Genomic DNA, 24,849 nt, shown 5'->3' on the forward strand with positions numbered 1-24,849 from the left:
GGTGGGGTGGGGGTGGGGGGGAGAAACTACTTTGACGTACCTGTCGAAAAATAGTCATATTAAGTCCCCTTTCATTGTCACCATATTTGTCAAACTCTTCACAAGCACATTCTATGTCACGGAAGCATGTTATAGGTTCTTTGTTAATTGCTAGAAGCATGTCACCTTGTTCTAGCACTTTCTCAGCTTTTGATCCAGCCAAGCAACCTTTAACACGTAAAACTTGACGCCTTATTGAATCTTTCTTGACTAGAGCCTGTGAAAGGTTACTAAAGATTAGTTAAGACATTTATCACAACGATGATGGGAACAAAGAAGCAAATAAAAACATCATTACATCAACAAAACGTCACAGAAGTTGTTTCAGGAAGCAATGTATTTTTAAATTGTCAAGCAACCAAATATCATAACCATCATAAGTTGGCGGTTAAAGAGTATAAATAGAGGTGGGGTGCAACTCTGACCATGTGAAAGTGTGCAACTATCATGTAATAGATTAAATTTATCTGCACTACTACACATTGCTCTACGTGGTGGCACATTGCATTATGCTGAAAGCACAAGTGAGCACCCACTATATTATTATTGTTCCAAGATTTTTAAAGATGCTACCAATCACCATATAGAATAACTTCCAATCAATTTGTTGAGTTGATCGAAAGAATATCATATTATTAGTTCTTATAACATGTCAATACATGTAAGAATATAGAGAAGCTCGATTGAGGCAGAAAATCTGTCACAAATAGGAAAGAAGAGGTAACAGTTTCAGACCTAGAACAACCAAAAAACATGAAGAAAATCAAGGAAAGAATAAGAGAGAAGGAATAAAAAGCAGCAAAGGAGTGAGCTATGGATTGTAAAGAACTGTGTCAATTCCAATCAGTAGAAATAGTATGTATTTATAATGCGTTAAAACATGTACCCAGTGGTACATTAGTTAGTGGATGTCACGATAAGGAGGTTTGTCCCTATCGTATTATGAGTTAGTTTAGTAAGTAGTTGAGTCTCCTGTAAATAGAACAAAGCATCACCGTGACAGGTCAAGTTAAATCTATCGTGGTTCAATAATTCTCTCTCTCTCCTACTTTGCGGCTATTGGTTTCAGTTCCTGATTTTTTACATGGTATCAAAGCTGTAACCAGTACTTGCTTTCTCCTTGATAGTCGTTTTAGCTTTCTGGTTTGTGTTGTACAGCCACCTATACTGCCCATTCCACTATGTGAAACCCTAGTTAATAGAAGAAAGAACTAGCGTTTCAGATACTCAAACGATTGAATTATTTGATGAAGATCATACCTGAAGATTTCTGATCAAAGACTTCTGCTAATCAATATCCTTCAGCTAATGCTGCTTTATTTGCTGATTTATTGCCAGTCTTTTTCCGCTGCTGTATTGAAGAATAGAAGAGCAATGGGTTCTTTTACTGCCTTGAAGTTTTCTGGTATTATCCCCCCTTCTGCTATCTTTGCTGATTGATGTTTGATTTGTTGGTTTCATACTCAATTTGATTGTCGTTTGCTGCTACTGGTTGCGAATTTCTGGAGAACTTAGAAGATGTTCTTCGACTTACTGCTTTAAAATACCCAACCACCCATGATATTGCTTCGTTTTTAAAGTTGGTTTCCCATATTGCCTCCACTTTTTTCCTTATGTTTTGCTCCTCATTTTGTGTCACTGCCAAGTCTGTCCACAATTAATAAATAGTAATTCCCTTCATGTCCCATTTCTTCTACATTTACCAATAGCCCCTTGAAAATTTCTGGTTATTTATGAAACTGCCATTGCCTTTTAATATTTGGAGTCTTATAGATTGGGTGGGACCATAAGTGATGTGAGCAGGGTATTGGAACCCTAATTGCATTATTTGTTATCAATTTATTACAATTCTGCCACTTTTTTATAATTGAGTTCTATTATTCAAGTATGCCCATAAGTGTGGCCAGAATTTACAGAATTGTCATTGGTTATATATATTTGCAATTTTATTGATTTGGTTTGCCCTAGATCAAATCAGTTCGAAGTTCTTTCTAAAGAGATTAGTATTTGCATGGAGTGATCGTTGTTATTGCTATTATTGGAGATTATTTGCTCATATTAGTTTTATATCTGACCTATTGGGATCTTGTTTGTGGCTGCTCATGATTATGGGATTTATATGATGCTCATCTTTCTCAATGTTAAGTATTGCTATCATATGCTGGTGAATTATCCTTTATTGCATCCTCCGCATAATTTGTCCATGTGCAATACTACACATCAGGGAGAGATTGGAGATTATTATTATTATCTGCTCAAGTCATTAGTTAAAGATAATTATTTATTTGTTTGTGTCATCTACCCATGTCCTCAACAACAATTTTATCTATGAAGATGGTTATTTGTGGTATTCAGCAACAATACATATCAGGTCCACAACAACCTTATGTTGTCTGGTCTAAAGCAACTTTATAATGTCCGGTTCACAACCACCTTATGCTATCTGGTTCCCAGAAACCTGATGATCCTACTTGGTCTCCAGCAACCTGATGCTACCACAAGTTGCAGAAACCAAAAGCTTGGTGACATGGACTGAATGCCATTCCCAAAATGTGTTGATAGTTGACATACATCCCAAACCCAATCCTATATGGTATTCTTTCCTGTACCTTTAAAGTTAATAATCAAGTACATAATCTTGAGTCTTGACCATCCAGTTCTGAAAAGTACACCCAGGGATTCCTAGATCACTCGAAAATCAACCAATCATAGTCCAGGTTTTGCATCTTGAATGTAAGGTTATAAAGCTGCGGGGGGCCGGGGGGGAGGCATCCTGGAGAAGTTGAATGGTGGATTAGTGGTGAGTATTCTCCTCTTTCCCTTTTATGTTCCTACCTTTCTTTGCTGGCCTTTTTTGTTGCCTTTTGATAGCTGCACAGAGAAGTTACCAGATTTTTCTAACAAATCTGTTCACCCATGCATATAAAGTAAGCATACACCAGGAGCCTCGAGTTCTAGAACTAAGGTGTTCAAAGACTGGATCCCTGTCAACCAGTTCACCCAGTCAACAGGTCAAAGGTTTGTACAGAAGAAAATATTACATGGAAAAAAGCAATCCGAAAAGCAGATATGATGAAAGCAACAGCATATGCAAAGAATAAAGCAGGATTATATACATTCATAATTCATGCAGAGATGAGATAAAGCTTAGAGCAGGGGTAAAAAAAAGGTATCCTGGAGAAGAAATCATACTTGGACCCACTCATCACTCAGTCCAAAACTCCTAGCTTTGGATAGCAAAGTCGGGTAAAGTTCAGCCTCTAACATCCTAACAAGAGGCATAGGCCTTTTAACACCATTTATCAGCAGCAGTGGCCCCTTGGTACCATTAATGATCTTGTCAAGGACTTGACTGATTGCATAAATTGGAAGACCTCTAACAAACTGATGATCTTCAGACGTATTACAACCATATTTCAGCTGCAAAGGGCATGTTAGTGTCAGAACATGCTACCCCATAACGAAGCAGATCAGAATAAAAAATAAACTGGGACAAACCTGAGTGGAAAAGCTCCCCCAAATTGCTTGAACCCTTCCACGGTCATCAGTGAGTACACCAGAAAATGTACTACCAAAATCTGGCAACAGATTTATACAACAGTAAGAGGAGATACACAAACTAAATGCACAAGAAACTTAATTTACACAACTGTGACATTCTGTCAATTCTGAATTACCAGTATCAAGCTCAATGACTTCCATATTGGTTGCTCTGTAACGTGGGCAATCAGCTGAGCCAATATTGAGGGCTGCACAAGGATTGGTAACAATGGATTTCCTTGATGTCGCTTGCAGGCTTCTACTTAAACCCACAAGATAGACTGAATCTCCTCGGCGCAAAGCAGGTTCTATCATACCAATAAGTATATAAAAATTTAAAAATGAACTATACAATTCTTACTACACGATGGAATCAGCATGGCAGAATACAAAGCATATCCATCACAAGTACATTGTAGGCTTTTATAGCATAACTTGAGAAGTAACATTAGAATGTATGAAAATCTTAATTCTAGATTTTGTTTTCTTTTTGGCCAAAAAAATTGAAATATTTCAGTGGCCATAAAGGAACCCTGTTTCACTGGAATTCAAGTCGGGATAAATGAAACTGATATATAACTAACCTTTTCCGTTTCTGCTATGAAGCCCATTTCAAGGCTTCCCCAAGTCCAAAGACTCCAAACCAATATATTTATTTTAAAAATGACATGTATTCATGTTATAATATTTTATTTAGTTTAAACCAATCTTTACATTGATTCATGATTTAAAAAACTCAGCCAGTGTTTGCTGCCGGTCCCAAGCCAGATAAATGGGGAGGATTGGTGTGCCAGGCCAGCAGCCAGCACCTTAAAAAACCCTAGCACAACCCATTTACATGGACTCTACAACCTCATAATAAATGTTATGCTAGGGCTTTCCCCGCCAGAATAAGCGTTGTGCTAAACTATGGCCTAGGTGTAGTGAAAAGTGAGCAAGGGTTAGCTAGGGCGTCCCTTGTAAGCAACACACCGCGTCGACGCCCGGATGTGGTGACAAGTAGGCAAGGGTTCTCACACTATGAACTAGTGCGGGTAAATACCTAGCCCTAAAGCATAGAATTAGATTATCATCTTGGAACATTGGATCATTAACGGGTAAGAGTCTAGAATCGATAGATGTTATGAGGAGAAGGATTAATGTAACCGGTATTCAAAAGACTAGATGGAAGGGTAAAAGAGCTGAGCTGGATGACTTTAAACTCTGGTATACGGGGATAAAAGCAATAGTAGTGGAGTAGGCATAATAATGGATAAAGATTTAAAGAATGATGTGGTGCATATTAAAAGATTCGGAGATAGGATTATATTCATCATGCTGTGTTGGAGAAAGAGGTAGTCAATATAATTAGTCCTTACACACCTCAAACATGATTGGATGAAAGTAGTAAGTCGCAATTTTGGGAGCACATGGATGGATAAGTGCAAGGTTTTGTCAAGGAGAAAATATTATAATAGGAGGTGATATGAATGGACGTGTTGGGAAAGATCATAGAGACAATAAAGGAGTAAATGGAGGATATGGTTTTGGAGAGAGGAATTTAGATTTTCTATGGCTTATAATCTATCTATTGAAAATACTTACTTCAAAAATAGAGAGGGGCATTTACTTAGGTACAACAATGGGAGATAAGAATTGAGATTGTTTTATTTACCTTCAAAAGTGGGCATCATAGTAGCCATATAGATTTTTTCTAAATTAGAAGGTCCAATAGATTGTTATGTAAGGACTGTAAGATTATACCAGGGGTGAACCTGATCACACAACATAGATTAGTGGTCATGCATTATGTGCATTAGTACGCAAAATTGTAAGGAAAGTGAGCTTATTTGCCCTATGATAAGGTGATGGAGCTTAAAAGGAGATACTTTGAAATCATTTACTGATAAAGTGGTCAAACAATTTGGCAGAAAAATCACTCCTCGGTTGCTCTCATAAAAATAGATATCCATAAAGTTTTTGATTCTTTAAGATGAGACTTAATTACCAATGCCATGCACAAAATGTCATTTCCCCTCATAAATGGTAGTCTTGTCGGTTATTTCCCCTCCTCCTTGGGTATCCATTAGGGCTGTCCCCCTCCCCTTATCTTTTCACCTTGGCCCTCAAAGTCTTCTCTTGAGTCTTGACACATCAATCCCATGCTGAACAGCAGCTTATTACTCCTCTCCCTAAATGCAAGGCATTGAACCTCACCCATCTTGGCTTTGCCAATGATCTCATGCTTTCCTTTAAAGCTGACCCATTCTCTGCCCGGCATTCCATGTCTTGTTTGAGGCAGTTTAAGTGTATGTCAATGCTTTTTCCATCAACCTTTCTAAGTCCATTTTGTTTCTCTTTGGTGTTTTCGAGGACCCAAGTTTTGCTTAAAGGAGTTAACTGGTTTCTCCATTGGCTCCCTAACAGTTAAATACCTTGGATTGCCTTTGATCCCTTCTGGATTAGCTCCCAATCATTGCACCCCTATGCTTGATCTTATGTGCAAAAGACTCCAACTTTGGAAAGGGAAATTGCTATCATATGTGGTCCATCTTCTGTTGATCAGATCGGTTCTTCAACCCACCTACCTTTATTGGTTTCGTATTTTTGGTCTCCCTTAGGCTATCATTGTGAAACTTGAGGTGCTCATGTGCTATTTCCTTCGGAAAGGTTCAGATTGTTCTAGATTCCTTCACCCCATCTCTTGGGCCTCAGTTTGCCTCCCCAAAGTTGCAGGAGGTCTAGGATTGTTGCACATAAAGGACATCAACTCCACAGGTGTTTTCAAGCTGATATAGAGGTTAGCTTCAGAAAAGAAGAGCATCTGTGTTGACTAGGTTTACTCTAGGCTCCTCCAGAGAGCCTCTATCTAGGCGGTCCCCTTACCCTTAGATAATTCTTGGGTTTGACAAAAGCTACTTCAATTACATCCTTTTGCCCTAAGATCTATAGCCTGCTTGATTGATGATGGTGCCTTTACAGTTGTGGTTCTGATAGATTGGCTTTGGTCTCTAACATTACTTTGAGTGATGATTGGGCTCCTCCCATATCCCCCTCTGATGTGTTGAGTCCTATATGGGCTAGCCCCTTGAGTATTTCCAGATTGCCTTCTAGTAGAGGTGAACAGATTATTGGTCAGCTTCCCCTTCAAGTACCTTTATTTTGAAGTCGGCTTGGGATCTCATCAAAGTTCGAGGATAGACAGTTCTTTGGCACAAGTTATTAGTTCTCTTCCCATATTCCTCATCACAGCTTCATGGTTTGGAGAGTTTTCACCTCTTTCCTGCCCACACAGTCCTTTCCTCTCCAAAGGCGCATCCTGGTCCCTTTTCATTGTAACTTTTGTTAGAATGCTATCGAAGATGTGGACCATCTCTTCTTCAGTTGCCCCTTCTCATCTGGGATTTGGTCTTATCTCCTTACTCCTTGTTGGTCAGTGAAGCAATACATTTTTCCGTTTCAGCGTTGAGTGGATTTAGGTGGATATGACTTTTGGAGGCTCCTCTTTGTGATCGTGTTGTTAAGCTTGCTTTCAATGGGGCTATCCACCATATTTGGCTAGTGCAACCTTAGAAGATGGACTCCCAACCCCAAATCCTTCCAATAGATTTGGTACATCTCCTTCAACCTCAGAAGTTAGCTATCTATGGTCCCTTATAGATGTTGACTCTATCAGAAATAGGCATACTGTAGCCTCTTGGAATCTCTCCCTTTCCTAATGCGGAGTGTGGGAGCTATCTATGGTCCCTTTTAGATGTGTAGACTCTGTCAGAAATAGGCATATTGTAGCCTCTTGGACTCTCTCCCTCTCAATGTGGGGTGTGTCTCTTTGTATTTTGATTTCATTTTCTTGTTTTCGTATTTTCTCCCCTTTGGGGCCCCAAGGAAAATGGGACTTTGAGGGAGCCGCTAATATGATGTAGAACGAGATGACTACTTCTACTTGTATTAAAAAAATTGTTAAAGATGTCCTAGGCGAATCAAATGAAACGTCATTCTTCTAGGGAGACTTGGTGGTGCGACAACGAAGTTCAAGCCATTAAGACTAAGAACTCTAGTTTAAACTTTAAGACACATGAAAAGACTAAGGATGTAGAGAATCTACAAAGGTTTAAAATTTCTAGAAAAAACATTTTGGTTAACCAAGGGCGAAGAAATATGAAAATATCTATAACAATTTGAGCACAAAGGAAGGGGGGAAAGCTATCTATAAGATAGAGAAAATGAGGAAAAGGAACAGTATAGATCTCAACCATGTTAGATGTATTAAAAGTGAAAATTGTAAAGTACTAATAAGGGATGAAGACATTAAGGAGAGATCCAAAGTTTATTTCTGCAACCTACTAAATGAAGACGCTTCACGTAATAATATCCTGAAAGATTGTAATACCCATCAAGACACTATATGTCATAAATATATACAAAAAATCAGGGCGCTTGAAGTTAAAAAAGCTTCAAGGATAATGAAAGTAGGCAAGGCACAAGGCCTATATGAGGTCCCAATAGAAGAGTGGAATAGCTTAGCAATTTGTGATATCTTGGCTAACCAAGCTATTTAATAACATTATAAGCACAAGAAAAATTCTAGACGAACGAAGGAGAAGCATTGTGGTTCCGATTTATAAAAATAAAAGTGATATTCAGAGCTACAATAACTATAGAGGCATAAAACTAGTGAGTTATACTATGCCATCAAGGGAAAGGGGGGCAGTATGGCATTTTTGAAAACCTCACTCCCAAAACCCTAGAGACCAAAGCAAAGCCAAGGATACCGCCGCCTCTTGGCTGGGCTGCTCCCCCGCCCCCCCAATCTCCTCCTTTCTCTCTCCCTCCCTCCCTCCATTGTTATTCTTCCTCTTTCCCTTCTTCCTCATCGACTCCTCCCTTCTTCTTCCACTGTTGCTAGCATCGGTCTCCCCTTTCCCTCTCCTTTCTTCGTCTTCTTCTCTCTCCCTCTCCCTCTCCCTCTCCCTCTCCTCTCCCTCTCCCTTCTTCCTTTTCCACTCCCTTTCCCTTCTCCTATTATTGCTAGTGTCGGTCATCTCGATCGGTGTTGAGGCTACTGCAACAGCTAGGCTCCTTTTCCTGTCAGTCTCCTGCCCAACTTGGCCAGTAGATGATTTGGTGCTAGCCCTTCTGAGCTAGCTGCTTTTCTGTCGCCATCCCGCCAAGCCTGCAACCCTTTTGGATGCCTCTCCCGTTAGGCCTACTAATTTCTGCCCTTCCGGTTGCCATCAGGCTCATTTAGTCTGTCCGCTGCCTCGTCTGCTCCCCCAGTTCTGCTTCTCGGTTGGCTGCTCGTCATACCTGCAGCCCTTTTGGACTCCATTCGAGCTAGGCCTGCTATCTCGTCGGTTGTCACCTTTTCGTGGCTACCCATCTGGATGTCGGGTATGCTTGGTATGTCCACCTACTCGCTTCGTTGACCTCCACCCTCATTGTCTGCTTGCTCCATTGGGCCTGTCGATCGCTCGCAGCCTAGCTTTCGGTTTGTGGCTTGGACTTTTTGTTCCAATCGGCAGCAACCTCTTTGACACCAGCCCGCTGGGCCACTCTGGGTCGGTAGCCACTCCGTAGTAGCCCTCAGAAAGGCCGACGCCCTTTCGCCTAGGGACCCATCCGCTAGGCCAACTGCCCGCTTGGCCGTGGCCCTCCGCAAGGCCAGCGCTCCTCCACCGTGGCTGCCTCTTCTCCGGCGGTGCTCTTTGGTGTTGGCGGTTAGGCACTATTGTTTTGAGATGTTAGGATTAGGGTTTATGGTTCTCTTCCTGGTTCAGACTGATTGGCCATTCTCCTCTGTTTGGTCATATGGGCCGGGCTGTAGAAATTCTTTGAGGTCATGTGGGCCCTGATTGGTGTCATTTATGGGCTTTTGTATCCCTTATTGGGTTTGTAACTTCCCCTTTAGAACTATATCTTTCCCGCCCCTTCTTTTAATGCATTTACTATTCACCCAACAAAAAATCAGGGGAGAGGGTAAATGAAGCCCACCTAAGAAAAGAAACTACTATTATGGAGAACCAATTTGGTTTTATGCCAGGAAGATCCACGACAGAAGTTTACTTAGGAGACTCATGGAAAGATTTACAAATTGCAAGTAGGATCACCATATGGTCTTTATTGACCTAGAAAAAGCTTATGACAAAGTCCTTAGAGAGTTAACCTGACAAGTACTAGAGAGAAGTGTTTCAATAAATATGTGGACATAATAAAAAATAAGTATGATGGTGTTGGTGAGTGGTGACTAGGGTAAGAACTGGGGGGGGGGGGGGGGGGGGTTTCAAAGTAGTGAAACCAGTGAATTCCCAAATTACAATTGGACTTTTTTTAACCACTATTTGTTAGCACTTATCATGGATGAATTAACTAGAGACATTCAAGATGAGGTTCCTTGGAGTATGCTTTTTGCTGATGATATTATTTTGGTGGATGAGACAAAAGTAAGGATTAACGTTAAGTTGGAGTTATCGAGATCAACCTTGGTATGGGAAGTCTTACGATAAGTACAACAAAGATAGAGTATATCGTATAATGGTTTATAACTTTAGCTACATGAGGATAGATAATGAAGTGGTGAAAATTGATGAGGGAGGTTTTGCAAAGTGATTGTTTTAGGCATCTGAGCTCAATCATATATAAAGAAGGTGATATAGATGATGTTTCACAAAGAATTAAAATAGGATGGATGAAGTGGAGAAGTACGTATAAAGTGTTGTGTGATCAACGTATTCCTCTAAAACTTAAAAGAAAATTTTATAGGACAGCCATATGACTGACTATGATATATGGTACGGAATCTTAGGGAGTTAAAAAAGCATCATGTAGATAAACTCAATGTAGCGGAGATGAGATGTTGAGATGAATGAGTGGCAAACTAGGAAGGATAAAGTAAGGAATGATCATATTATAGCTGATTTGGAAGAAACTCCGATACATGATAAGCTACGAGAAAGTCGTTTGAGGTAGCATTACTATTGTTCAACAAAACCCTTTAGATGGCCCAATACAGAGGAGTGATTTGATTCAAATAAAAGAAACTAAATGAGCAAGGGGCAGACCTAAAATGACCCTAGGTGAAGTGGTGAGGAAAGACGTGTATAGCTTAGGCCTTGTATCAAGTATGACATCGAATAAAGCTGATTGGAGGGCAAGGATCCATGTAGCCAACCTAGGGGTGTCAATTCTGAGCCTGCACTGGTACGCCCGACACTTTTACAGCCTGACCTAGACCGGCCCAATTAATAAACGTGTTGAGCCCGTCGAGTGCCCAACCGAACTGCCACTTTTATACGCCCGGCTTGAACCAACTCGTTGTAGCCCGACCCAGCACGACCCCCTTAAATACTACATAAAATTCCTAGTTTGCCACTACCAGTAAGAAACTAATTAAATTTTCTTACCCTTTGCTTTGTAATAGGATTTGGTTTAATTAAGCTTTGTTTTGTAAGTTGTAATAGTCACAATCCCTTTTTTTTTTTTTTTTGATAAGTAAGAACAACCATAATCTCATATCATTTCTCTTCTTTATTAAAGATTTGCATCACATATTTCTAGGCCTTCAACCCACTTAAGAAAAAAATTTTAGGGTAGGCACTTTTAAAGTCCGTTTAGACTTAAATAGATCGATAACCCGCTTAAGGCCCGTTTAAGGTAGCCTGATTAAAGCCCGCCACCGACCCAATTATAAACCATACCATGCCCCCCAAAGCTAGGCCCGTCGGGCATTCACGGTGTAAGGATTCCAAGTGGTCAAGCTAGGCTAGGCCCGACAGAGATGGGCCCAGCCCAACCCAGCCTATTGACACCCCTAAGCCGACCCATTTAGTTGGGATAAGGCTGAGTTATTATTGTTGTTAAACCAATCTTCTTTCTGTATGGTGTGTTAACATTTCCTTGTTGACCCACTATGAGAAGCCTCTCTGGTCAACCCTTTTGGAACATATTGGTCACATGGCATGTTGGATGGGGGCCAAATTTTGTGGTGGCCAAGTGGCAAAATAAAGTTTTAAAAATCAAGGGCTACAGAAGGACTACAAGAGGATATATGCTGATACATGGACGGCCAAAAAATAAATGGGCGCATAAACACACATAAGGGATGTTTGATTGAATTTAAATCTAGAATTTGACACATGGCCAATCCACATGTTGCCTTTTCTATCCGCTCAGAATTGCCATATCATCCTATCACGTGCCCATAGTTGTCATGGTGACTAGACAAACAAGGTGTTGGAGGGGCACCTAGGTTACATGGCGTCCACGCCTCTTAGCCGTTGCTAGGTGCCCCAGGCCATGCAATATATGACTATATGTAATATAGCAATAAGAATTTTATATAAGGGAAAACGAACGCTGCCAGTCTGGCACTGGAAACTCCTAGACTATGCAAGGTGTGAAAAGACCGTACTGCCCCCACTTGATGTGCGCTGAATATGCTCCCGCATACCCTCCCATTGGCCCTCCGGTCAGGTGTTTCCAATGCCAAACCGACAGGGTCCTCTCGCCCTTTATATAATTATGTTTATATAAAACATAGAAGCCATACCAATGCAATATAAAATAATGTTTATATACAAAATATAGAAGCCATATCAATGCAGTTATGATATAATTATGCTAGTAGTAGCCTAATATGAGAAAACCACATAAGATAAACAAAGCAAAGGATATAATATTAGTATACCCATCAACAAAAAAAAGTTATAAATATAAATCAAAATAAACTCTTGAGGTGTTAACAAAGCATGTTGTTGCCTTGGACTGAGGTTTAAAGTATCAGCATCATGTATCGTATCATTACTCACTGATACTGATACGATACGATACGGACCGATACTTTACCTTATCATATAGTAACATTTTGAAAGATATCAATACGATACATATTGATACCCACCAATACCGATACTTTAAACCCTGCCTTGGACTCAAGGAAGATCCTGGACGCTTCGGTGGTGCTTAGGCGATGCCTCGACAACTATACACATGGCAGAATTATGTGGGCTGTTAAGATAACCCTTTTTCTGATAATTTGGCCCCAGTGAGGGTTGAACTCATGACATTTTAATTTTGAGGTGTTGGTCTTGGCCAACAGCACAAATCCCCTCGGGGTAGTTAAGATAAACCTTATCTAGTTGGGACATTGACGTGGCAATTTTCCCATACATATAAACTGGTATACTTCATCAAAACTATCGAAGCACTGAACTTTGAGAACAAAACCGAAACAGCCACTGAAACGAAATATACAAATAAGATGTAAATGCAATTTTTTAATGCTAGCACTGGGATTATCTTCAAACAGATGTTAATTTGACCAACTCTACATATGCAGTGGCACACAAAGACAGACTACACTTATTTGTGGATGCATGCTTCAAATGGCGCATCCAGAGGTTATGAATTACATATTGTGGGTATACATGAGTTCTAAATGAGAACACAAGATGAAGGAGCATTTATTGGAAGTTTACTGAGATGGTAAAAATCAAACATTCAAGAATTGTCTCATTTTCCTTTCCATATCTCTTTAATAATTGAAGGTAAAAAGTCACGACAATAAAAGCAGCCAAGTCCAATCCTCCACCCCATACAAGGGCGAAGGCGGTACAACATGACAAGTTGACAACAAGAAAATAAGAGATGGAAGAGCACTTGATGGCAGTCCTGGGTTCACATTTGGGTTCACTATGAGCCCACAAGAGTGATAGGTATCTTAATTTGATGGTTGAGTAGCAATTGTGTAATTAATTTGAAGTTTAGGACCATATGTGAACAAAAATAGGGTTTGGGGGTCAACTGAAATCAATTGATTGAAGAGGGAGTATTTCTCGGAATAACAATAAGAAAGAATGAACTCTTGAACATCAATTTAAGAGACGAGGGCCTGTTTGCAAATATTATAAGAGAGGGTCATATGTGCTATTTAGGAGGAGTCTCATCTTCTTCAACCTATGATACACAGCAGGCCAGCGGTAAGAAAGAACCACTAAGAAGAGGGATCCCTTCCATAAGAGGTCCAATGGGGGTTTAGGGTAAGACTAAGATATTAGTTTTTGAAAACTCGATATTTTGCAACTCTTACCAGGTATCTGACAAACATTAAGTTTGAGTTTGAGAGACGAGCTCATGCTATATTAAAGAGAGGAGGACATTCTAGAACTAGAGAAAAACGCAATGTATTATATAAATTGGGCTTCAATAAGAGTTCAAACTCACCAGGAAGAAGTTCTGCAGCACGTACAGCTGAGGCACCAGCAGCTCCAAGAGCAGAAGGATCATATGCAACAAGAGCATAATTGTGAACTGGGTGAAGGAAAACCACCTACAATGCCAAATTAGAAGTGAGCTAAATATTGGACATTATTACCAAAAGTGGGTGAGCCTGCGGTGCAACGAGTAATTTGCACTATTGCAACCTGTTGGTCACAGGTTCAAAACTTGGAAACAGCCTCTCCTACGAAGCAGGGGGTAAGCCTGCATACATTTGCCCCTCCCAGACCCTGCAGTAGCGGAAGCCTTGTGCACTGGGTTGCTCTTTAATTGCATGATTACCAAACAACTCAACTCAACTCAACTAAGCCTTATATTCACCAAAAAAAAATCAATTTACCTCCCCAGGAATTTCCACCGGAAATGCAGCAAATGACAGCATCACATCGGAAACAGATATGGCTACAGTGTTCCTGTCAACCACGGCCAATCCCATGTGCTGAGAATGATATATAATAACACCAGTCCCGAAAAAATGCTGTGAGTGAACACCATCAACCATACACGATGATGGCACATGCACCTGCATTTTTTACCATAACTTGTATGAGCATAAATGGATGATGCTAACCAGCTATATACAAAGCATGACAACATTATGATAACTCGAAAACTTTGCCAACATACAAATGAGAGGTCAATAATTTGAAACTATTATGAATGATGTTAAAGAAAAACAAGTGAAACTTTAACATGGTGGTGACAAAATGTGCCATATGGTTTGTTAAGTGCTTTAGGTGGGGGCAGGACAACCTCTTGAAAAACCTTTGGGCAGGGGATAAATCCTTCTTGGTTTTATGGTTCAGAGTTTGATGCACATGTTTCATGGCCCAACGTTTGCAATATCGGGTGTGTGCACTGAGATAGCATCCTCATAAGATTGAGACTTGAGTAAAGGTTATTTATTGAATACATTTTATCCATTTGATCACACTAGGAAAAAAATTTAGCATAAAGATGCATCCTTTCATAGATTAGTCCTAATGTAAACCATGGGAACCCATCAAAATTGAATACTAGTCACAGGGTGTCTTCAGAGGATGCTAGAAGAAGTTTTGATGATTTCTTGGTAAGAACAAACAATAATGCATGAGAGAGAGATTTTCGGGGTTACTTGGCTCAATTGCGGCTTGCCTACGCAATCTATAATACAGCTTGACACCTCCTAAAAATGCCATATTCAACAATTCCTTGGTCCAAAGATGCCAACAACGGGTCAAGTCCATGAATCTCAATGATAGTACTTACACTAATTCAGGGGGTAACGGAGAACTTTCACCTTATTTATTTATTCAAGGACAAAAGCTTCTGTGAGTGTCCTGGTTTTTCACAAGGTGCAAGTATTCAGTTGATCAACTAAAATTAAGGGAGGGAATGATGCTTTATCAGGTTCTCAGATATCTTTTAACAAGGTCAGTTTTTACCTCACTAACAATCCCTGGCCGCTCAACTTCTTTACAATTTTGTATGCCAAGTGGTTTCCATTACCTTCCTCCTATTCACATCAGTCAAGCAATCAACAATATGGTGCCAAATAGACCACCAATTTGACTGTTTTGCACTTGCTCTCCTCGCTTATTTTTAGACTTTGACGATGTTACCAACAATTTGAAAAGTTGAACAATCAATTTGACAGAAACTTGTACCGAGTAGAATTTGAACATAAATTTGTACTACATAGTTTACAGTCTTTAGTGTTAGCAAATGAAATCATCACCGCCTTTGTGGAGGGGGAAGCACTATTCAGTGGCAGTACTAGCATCCTAAAAGGTCTCACAAGAGCCAATCTACTGGATGTAAAATGGTCAAGTGCACTGTTTAAGTAACATTAAACTTAATATATATAATAAAAAAAGGGGGGGTGAAGAACAAAGAATCCAACATTTTTGTAAAAATATAGTAAGTTTGGAAGTAGTTGACAGTTAAAGATGCAAAAGATGGGCACGGTTTTGGAGCAAAACGATTTCAAAAACAGGTTTAACACTACATTTCTTTTATTATTCTTTTTTCTTTTTGTAAGTACCAATTTTATTGATGATAAAGGAAAGATATTACAGGGTCATGATATAACAACAACAAAATAGAGCCTTATGACTTGTGAGACCATATAATATAAATATCAAAGCTAAACCAAAAAAGATGGTCTCATTTCTATAGTCTCACTTCACAATGAAATGACATTTCCAAAACATATCTTGGTTCACAACCCTTTGCAACATTATTAGTAGTCCTTGGGTTCCTCTGAAATATGATTTACATACGTGATGCCAATGATTGAACAGATCCGATGTAATGATTGTATCACCATGGTTCTTCACTTGATCTCGCACCCATTAAATCAAATTAGGTAAATCGCCCTCTACGGTTGATAAAAACCTTTCCTCTCTGGCATCTTCAAACCAGTTTGAGCCTATAACTTTGCTCTGAGAGTCCCACCAATCAGACCTGAACAACTAAACCATCACCTCTTCTTATGATACCAACATAGCTGACGGTCCGAGGGAACAAACAGCTATCTAAATTCATGTTAATCATTCCTTCCGGAGGAGGCTGCAATTGAATTGCTGGCCTATTCACTATTTCCCTAGAGAATATCAATGGGCTCCAGTCTCTAAATTGTTGGTCAGCAGCAATGTTTATGAAATATTTTTTCCACCATAGCCCCATTAGCCAATCTTGTCTTGATTTTCTATATCACTATGTTGAACTCATTGAAACAGTCTTGAGGTGATAAGAGACCATCCTGTTCTTCATATATTATTATATTTTAAACAACGTGAGGAAGTGAAACCAGACCAATCTAGCAAAGAAGAAATAAAGAAATAGATGGCCACGGATTCACCTTCTCCCGTTCACATAAAACATACTTTGAGGAGATAGAGACCATCCTGTTCTTCTCTTTCGAAGTAACCAGAGGTAAGCAGCATTTCGTGCCACATTCCCAACCTAACGCCTTACATCTCAGTGGACTTTTGATTCTCAACTAGCCTATAAGGATAATAAACCATGGGGGCTCTCATTGTCATCTGCATAGAAAATGTAACACAGTGGAATAAATAAGGATTTGGGAGGGGGGAAAATGCTATCGCTAGTCAAAGTCCATACCACTTGTCGTGAATCTCATTATATAAGGAATCAAGCAAATTCCGCAATCTGTCCTAGATCCCTTGATGTAGATAAGTCACTTAATGGGCTTATTTTATTGCAAATAAGCCTTGTATTAGGTTATGTATGTGTTAGGCCTTTGATCCCATGGGTTTTCTTTGAATGGACCATTTTAGTTGGCCTAAAATATAGGTAGAAAATAGAAAAACGGGATTTAATTCATTAACTTAGTTAGAGTCCTGTTTTGAGTCTATTTCCTTTGTTATTTTAGTTTTTAGTCAGTTTAGGTTTCTGATGAGCACATTTATGTGTGAAATCTAGTGTAGTAAAACATGCATTTTACATATTTAGAATGGAGCTACCTTAGGTTTTACTCTCTTTTTGCAGGTTTTATATTTTCAAAGTCTTAAGGACTATCAGGCGCTATATCTCCAATTTTACACGTAAAGATATCCTATTTCTTTTCATGGTTGCGAAGAGGACGAAATTCTGAGTAAGATGGACGTGTTCAATTGCAAGTACACATTCGTTTGGTCAACCGTACAATTGATTATTCTTAGCCCATCTGCAGTTGTCCCAAGGGTATAAGGAATATTCCAAATGCCAACAAAGATCGATGGACCACATCCTTAAGTGATTGAAGATTTGTTTTTGGTAACAACAACTACCTAGCGTAGTTGGTGAGTTGTGGTGTGTAAAATCCCTTGCTTATTAGGAGGTCTCAAGTTCAAACCTCTTAGCTGCCATTTTGTTGAGGGTTTTTTAAGAAGATTTTCTCTCCTACTCATCACTTAAAGGAGGTCGGCCAAGATGGTTGTACGCAAGTTTGAAGAAGAGAGAAAATAAAGAGAAAAAATAGGACAGAAGAAAAAAATAAAAGAAAAGACAAGGGCATGGATGAAATTTCCCATTAAAATAGAATATTGTCCAAATCCAAGCAAGAAAAATCGGCCAAAGGGGGTTTCTTGTGTAAGAAGAGAGAAAAATAGAAAAAAGGAAAAAAAATAGGAAGTAAAAGGCAAGAAAAATCGTGGGAGATCTCTCTCCACACGTTTTCTCTCTTCTCTCCACTTCATCAACAAGATTAAAAAAAAAACTTTTTTTTTTTTTAGAAGCTAAAATCGTTAGCTTCCCTCCCCCATTCTCTATATAATAGATTTAACACAAGGGGAGGAGCCACTTCATTCTTCTTCTAGGGTTTTTTCTTAATTGCTCTATCTCTTTCTCTAGTTTTCTCTTTCTCTAGCTCTAGTTCTAGGTTTATGCTTTAAACACTTTTGTAAGTTCTTTTTATTCAATTAATGCAAACACTTTTGTTTTTGATTCAGTCTTTTATTTTTATTGTTTAAACAATTGAAGTTGTAATTTTCAAGTTCTAGTTCTAGGCTTAGTTCTCGATGACAAGAACAAGCTATGAAGCATGTCTTTCAAATTCAATTTTTTTCTTTAGATTTGTTTTCTCTAGTACTAGAAATTTCAGATTTGGTTTATTCCAGATCTAGTTTTTAGTACTGGTAGTATCTCAAATCGATCAAGTTTTCAGTTCAAGGGATGAAGTTCAAGGACGTAGGCCCCTTCAGTAGTCTTCTCTCCCCCCTCTCATTCCCTCTTTTGACTATCCTTTCTTTCTTAATTTAGGATTTTAATTTCAGTCGTTACATTATTGCTATCCCTTTCCCTCAAGGTTCATAGCTAGTGTATGTGTTAGTTTTGCCCCTCCTAGCCACAGAACCATCATTTTATTGTTTTTATTTTAATTGTCTCCCTTTCCCTAAAGCCAAGTAAAATAACCCTTATAAGAGCGACTCTCTGGTCAAGTAGGGAAGCTCATATTATGATGCATCCCTTGGGCTAAGTAGAGAAACCTACTTGTGAGTCTCTCTCTAGCTTTATCCCCTTTCTTTTACTTTATTTTTATTTCAGCATTTTTTTTCCTTCATTGCTTTTTAATTGCGTGGGGTGTTTATTTTCAGCTATTTATTTATTTAATTTTAATTGTGTGGCTTGCGTGTTTAAATTCTTAGATGACGAATGGTTAGGACGTTATTTTAGATACATATGTTTAGGACGGTAATTAGAATTAGATCACAATCATTAATCGGTTCACTTTGCATTATTAAAAGAAGCAAAAAAATAAAGTGGTTGCTCTCCCTGTGTCCGACCCGTAGCTACACTGATCTGTACGCTTGCGGTTACATTTTAAAATCTCAAACAGTTTCCCTATTAGTGAATGATTAATTAGTTACCTACTCCATGTTGGAGTTCTAGTCTAGTTCTACTTGGAATCTCCTAGCTAGGTTATGATTGCTAGTCTGCCCTCTTTATACAAAGGAGCTAATGTAATCTAATTTATGAGATTTGAAGAATGATGAATTGAGTCAATGTTTGAGAGCCTTGGGGTTGTGTATGATTCCCCCCCCCCCTTTATGCGATTTCTCCCTCCCTGGTTGTATTTTTGCAATGTCTGATTGTGTGATCTCTTCCTTCCCCTTCTATTCTAGATCTTCCCTTCTTCCCTAAGGCTTTCCCTATCATCCCTCTTTCTTAGACCTCTTATGTAGTAGAAACTCCTGAATATGCCACCAGCAGTTACATGACCATACATATCCTATTAGAGTTCTTTCCATTGGTAGGGATATAATCCAGGGAATATATCCTTAACTGGCATTTCCCCTCCACCAAAAGTCCACCCAAAATCTCACTCTCTCCCCACATTGCCCACATCAAACCAGGAAAATAGGTTTAAGGTGACTTGTGCTTGTTCTAAGGGGCTCTAAAGGTGACCTATTTCCTATAGGGTATCCATCTCTCCATCTCCATCCTATATTTTGATTTTATTAACTTGTGCCAAAGAGCATGTGGTTCATTGGGAACCTCACACAACCACTTGGCCTGCAAAGAGGAACATTCCCCATCCCAAGCTCCCCTCCTCAACAAGTAAACTAACCGCTTCCCAATCAATGACATGCCCCTTCTTTATCCCCAGGTTCCCACAAGAAATTCTTAATGGTCTTTTCTATTTTCCCAGCAACCTTTTTCAGAATCCTAAACAAAGACATGTAAAAGACCAAGGGATTTTCAAATGAGGATTTGTCAAGGGTAATTATTCCTCCTATTGAAAAGTAATTATATTCAAAGATGCCAAATTTTTGGAAAACCTTTCCAGCAATGCGTCCCAAAAACTGAGACATGGGATTATCTCCCAATGGTAAGCCCAAGTACATCACAGGAATAAATAAAATTGCAAAAGGACTAAGCTCCTCACTCGATTGACTCCGGATACAACATAGTTTTTAAGGCGGTAAGGCGACGGAGGCGTTTGAGAGTCTTTCGGAGCGCCTTAGCGATAAGGCGGGCATAAAGCGTCGCCTTATCGACTAAAGCGTTCCTGTGTAATTTTTTTATAAAACCAATCTATTTGGCTCAAATCCTAGTTGAATCCTATTACTCATATGTTAAATAAATATTAAAGATTCATATTATACCAATGTAAGATATTCATCAAGAAAACAAATCAATAAAGTGAATGAAGCTCACCGCTACAGGAGCAAAATGGTTTCCTGGATCAGTGGTTCTTCCTTGTTCCTTGATTCCTTCTCAAAGCCCTTTCTTAAAACCCTTGACAAAATCCAAACCCTATTTGTGAATCGGGTTTTTGTTTTGTTTGTTTTGGCTATTTTTGGTGGAGTAAAGCTAATCCCATACATCTCAAGTGTTAACAAAACCATACACCTACCAATAAAAAATCTATATTTCGAATCTTCATCAAGTAATTTTAAAATGTGTTTAAAAAAAAAAAAACACATAAGGCACCACTTCACATAAGGCGGAGCACTGCCTTACCATCTCTAGACCGCATTAGCGCCTAGGCGCTGCTAAGGCGTCGCCTTACCAGCGCCTTAAAAACTATGGGTTACAACACTAATTATATCCAGCATATAACCAAATGCCACAAAGACTGAAGAGATGAAACCTACCAATGTTCTACAATTCTACTCATAGAAAAAGTACATACTTTACCTTTCTCTATGAAGTAACATAAAATACATATTTTCCATGTCTCAGGTGCACCAAACATGTAAACAGATATGGGGCCCCAATAAGATGCAATGCATGACATGTTTAGAAGATCAGGACCTACACGTGAAGAGGTCTCACCATTAAGAATATGCACACACAAAAATCAGCATGAATAGATGATTTCTAATCACATACCAAAATATTAATTCTTGGAGTGCTTTTATTTTTAAACTATTTTAACTAGTTTAAAGCATTCAATTAAATCATCAAAAGATCCACAGTTTGAAAACCTGACAAAGCTGATATCTATTTATGTGAATCTCTTAGATAGGACCCACATAACAGCAAGTCCTAATCCTATCACCAAGAGAAAATGACTAGTGCAACAACCCACCCAGCCCGAGATTTCCCCATATTTCTGTCATTTAACATGTTTCTGAGAAATGATTTAACAGAGATAAAACATACAGTCACAGCTACATTGCAGATCAAGGAAATGATAAATACTCCACATAATATAAGAGATAACATTCCCACCTCAAACATTACGAGAGTAGGCTCTATCACTCGCTCAGCTATGGATGCATTAGAAGCAACTGCTGATTGATCCTCTCCGACGCCAATGTTTTCCAAGGTTCTCGGGTCCTCCAACTTTTCTTCTGTAGGCTCTTGCATTGAACAGTCTGATGTAATAATAGCACCATCCACAAATGAATTTTCTTCCACTCTCCGCTTCTTGGTTTCAACATTTGGTTCTTCCCGAGAATGTAACACCTGTGCATGTTCATAACTAGTCTCCATAGTATTTAAGCCATCTGTACACCCTTTGCTGTTGTTTTGATGTATTTGTTCTACCATAACAGCTTCACCAGCTGTTGATGCAACTGTCCCACTAGCCAATCTGCCACCATTGATGCTTGAAGATAAAAGTAGGGACCCAGGAGCCAATGCAGGTCTTGCTGTCCATAACCCAGAACTATCATCACGAGTGTATATTTGGGGAGCAGCATACCATTCATGCCGATCAACTGTAACCAGGACAGACTGCAACCATTGTAGAACATATAAGCTTAAAGATTTAAGTAAGATGTCGACATAAAATGGGCTATATAAAGTGGTACCAGGGGCAAGTGTAGTGAGGATAGATTGAAGTACATGACATTATCATAAAAATACTACACCATAGAAGCCCCCACAACCCCCCACCTTTTGCCTTTCGATACTAAACTCAACAGAACTAAACCTTATCCCAACTAAACGGGCCAGCTACACGAACCTTGTTTCACCATTCAATTTTAATTAAAGTCATTTTGTTTTAAAACAAGATCATTCATATTGGTTACATGAACCCTTCACTTTCTAAGATAATAGTAATCAATAAAAGATATTAAAAATGTCCACAAGACTGTATCTGAACTATCCCATACATGCTAGACAATTCAAAGAGAAAACAATAAGAGGAAAAAAGGAGACAACTGAAACAGAGTTCTATTCTCTAGTGCATAGCCCATTCTCCAAAAATTATTAAACCATTTATCTCATAACAAAGAATAATTAAGGCAAATCTCATGCAGGTATGAAGCAATTGTTGTGTCTTCCAATTGATCATGTTTTCCTTTGGGGGGGGGGGGGGGTGGAGGGGAATAACAGTAACAACTTCATTTTGTAACATTTGTAGCTTGTTCCTTTGTAAATCATCACATACCTTGCTCCGATGCCGATCCATGTAGCTTATATATTCCAACGGCACTCGAGCACCCCTAGACAACTTACTTGAAACCAAGATCAGCTCATCAAGTGTTGATATATCTTCTCCTGCAAACTTCTTTATTATGGCATGCCGAGGAACTCCTGCTCTATAGAGCATATATCTGCACTTTGAAGTTCAGCTAAGCCATCCGCTACAAATTTAACGCAAAGCAAGTGGGCAAACTAATATCCTCAAGAAATGGTATTAAATCAATGTATTTCAGTGCTCTTAAAAAACACCAATTTGCTCATGATATATAGAGAACACGAGAGAAAATCAAGGAAAGATACTAATCAAGAAAGACACATCTTGATGGACAGATAATTAGGCCAATTTGGAGTGCGATTAGGCTACAAAGAGGAATACATTTAGGGCCTTATTAATAAGTCCAAGGTTTAAAGTATTGGCATCGGATATCGTATCGGGAGGGTGATTTTAAGAGACGTACCATATCGTATCAGAGAGATGCAAGATATGCTAAAGTTAGTACGGAAATGGTCAAAAAACATATGGAAATGCTTAGGATATATGTAGAATATAGTTTTGAAGCATAAAACAGTAAAATTAAGCTATCTATAAAATATATCATGTATTAAAAGGATAACAAAGTATGACGAGACAAGAGCATTGAATTAATTATATATAAAGGATGAGGTTTCTTACATGTACTAATACCAATAAATATTTAGGTATCGTATCAGTTTCACATCGTATCAGTATCTTAAGGTATCTTAAAGATACGAATATACAATATGTATTGGTTAGTATCGGTGGATATGGTAGGATACTTAAAACCTTGGATAAGCCTATCTTAACAGGACATGAAGGAAACATAAACGACATTGAAACTCCTTTTCACTACCTGCCAAAAAAATTATTATAAGCAGATCTTACAAATGTACCTTCTTCTTCCTGTCATCAAAGATTCTACTCTTCCTGTCTTTCCTCATAGCTGATATAAAAAAAAAGGGTGTACCCAGTGCACGAGGCTTCCGCATGTGCGAGGTCCAAGGGGGGGACGAGAATTATGCAGCCTTACCCCAAGAATGTCGAGAGGATGTTTCAATCGCTTCACCATGTCGCAACATTCGGACCTTACAGTTGGACCAAGCGCACCCCTAAGTTGTCCTCCTAAATATCATCCTCCCCCACCCTAACTGGCCTAGTATCAAGCAAGAGAGATGACTAAAGTTTCAAGACCACTTTAACTTTCCATTGGATACCCAAGCCACATAGATAATTTTTGGATATGCATGTTCATTAAACCCTGTTCATTTAATAAAAGTCTTTATTTTTATTTATGCATGACATTAATTTATTGGGATTGTAAGTTCCATGAGTTTTCACCCAAAACTCGACTAAAGATGGGATTGGACATCTTGTTCATATGGTTGTCATATTGTATGTGTATGCTACTAGGAATGTGATTTCAATGCATAACTGTTAATACACATACTGTGTATAGAAAAGAATCCAGTAAGAATCTCGCATTTGTGTGAGGATGAGATTCGCACCCGTCACTTGACCTTTGACCTAAGAGAACCTATTTGTTGCAATGTTACATCACATGTTTTGGTAAACCAATAGTTGACGTCCTACGGACTATTTATCGGTGCATTGGGCACATAGTTGTCAAGGCATCGCCTACGCGTCCAAGCGGCCTAGTTGGAGTCTGAGTGACTGCCGCCTGATTGCATTGGCGCCTTATTGCAAGGCGCAACACTTACGACAAATATCATTTAAGTAAATGTTAAGATTTATTTATAAATAAGCAAATACCCCCTATTTGAATCCAATAAAAATAGTTTAATCAAATTCTAAAAGGATAAAAATTCAAACCCCCAGTCTAAGAACAAACTTAATTTTTGGTTGTACGGGCGATTTTCAACTTTAAAATGTTGGCAAAAACCCAAGGTTTAAGAGCTCAATCTCTCCCTAGGTTTCACTGGGCCAAGCTACTTAGATTTGGCGAGATCTTGCCGAGATCTAGTATTTTTTTCCCCGGTCATCTCAATGGTTAGTCTCGGTAGCCATATTGTCTTTTTAGCCCCTTAAACTTGTCATTTACCCTATTTTAGGCCTTCTAAACATAGCGGAAACCTCAGCTTTTCTTTTTTTTTTTAAATCAAACCCAAAATGATACT

General features: G+C 38.9%; 1 protein-coding gene across 1 annotated transcript in view; it reads right to left on the bottom strand.

The window, feature by feature from the left end:
* LOC122079265 (protease Do-like 7) overlaps positions 1-24,849 on the bottom strand; it is a 52,176-nt gene that overhangs the window by 5,041 nt on the left and 22,286 nt on the right. Inside the window, exons 13-20 of the mRNA XM_042645587.1 lie at positions 22,661-22,826; positions 21,493-21,999; positions 14,171-14,353; positions 13,777-13,882; positions 3,717-3,887; positions 3,538-3,617; positions 3,232-3,459; positions 41-256 (exon numbers count right to left, since the gene is read on the bottom strand). Coding sequence (XP_042501521.1) covers positions 41-256; positions 3,232-3,459; positions 3,538-3,617; positions 3,717-3,887; positions 13,777-13,882; positions 14,171-14,353; positions 21,493-21,999; positions 22,661-22,826 — 1,657 coding nt within the window. The remainder of the gene's footprint in view (positions 1-40; positions 257-3,231; positions 3,460-3,537; positions 3,618-3,716; positions 3,888-13,776; positions 13,883-14,170; positions 14,354-21,492; positions 22,000-22,660; positions 22,827-24,849) is intronic.

The sequence above is a fragment of the Macadamia integrifolia genome, chromosome 5 (genome assembly GCF_013358625.1).
Source record: "Macadamia integrifolia cultivar HAES 741 chromosome 5, SCU_Mint_v3, whole genome shotgun sequence".
Lineage (NCBI taxonomy): Eukaryota > Viridiplantae > Streptophyta > Magnoliopsida > Proteales > Proteaceae > Macadamia > Macadamia integrifolia.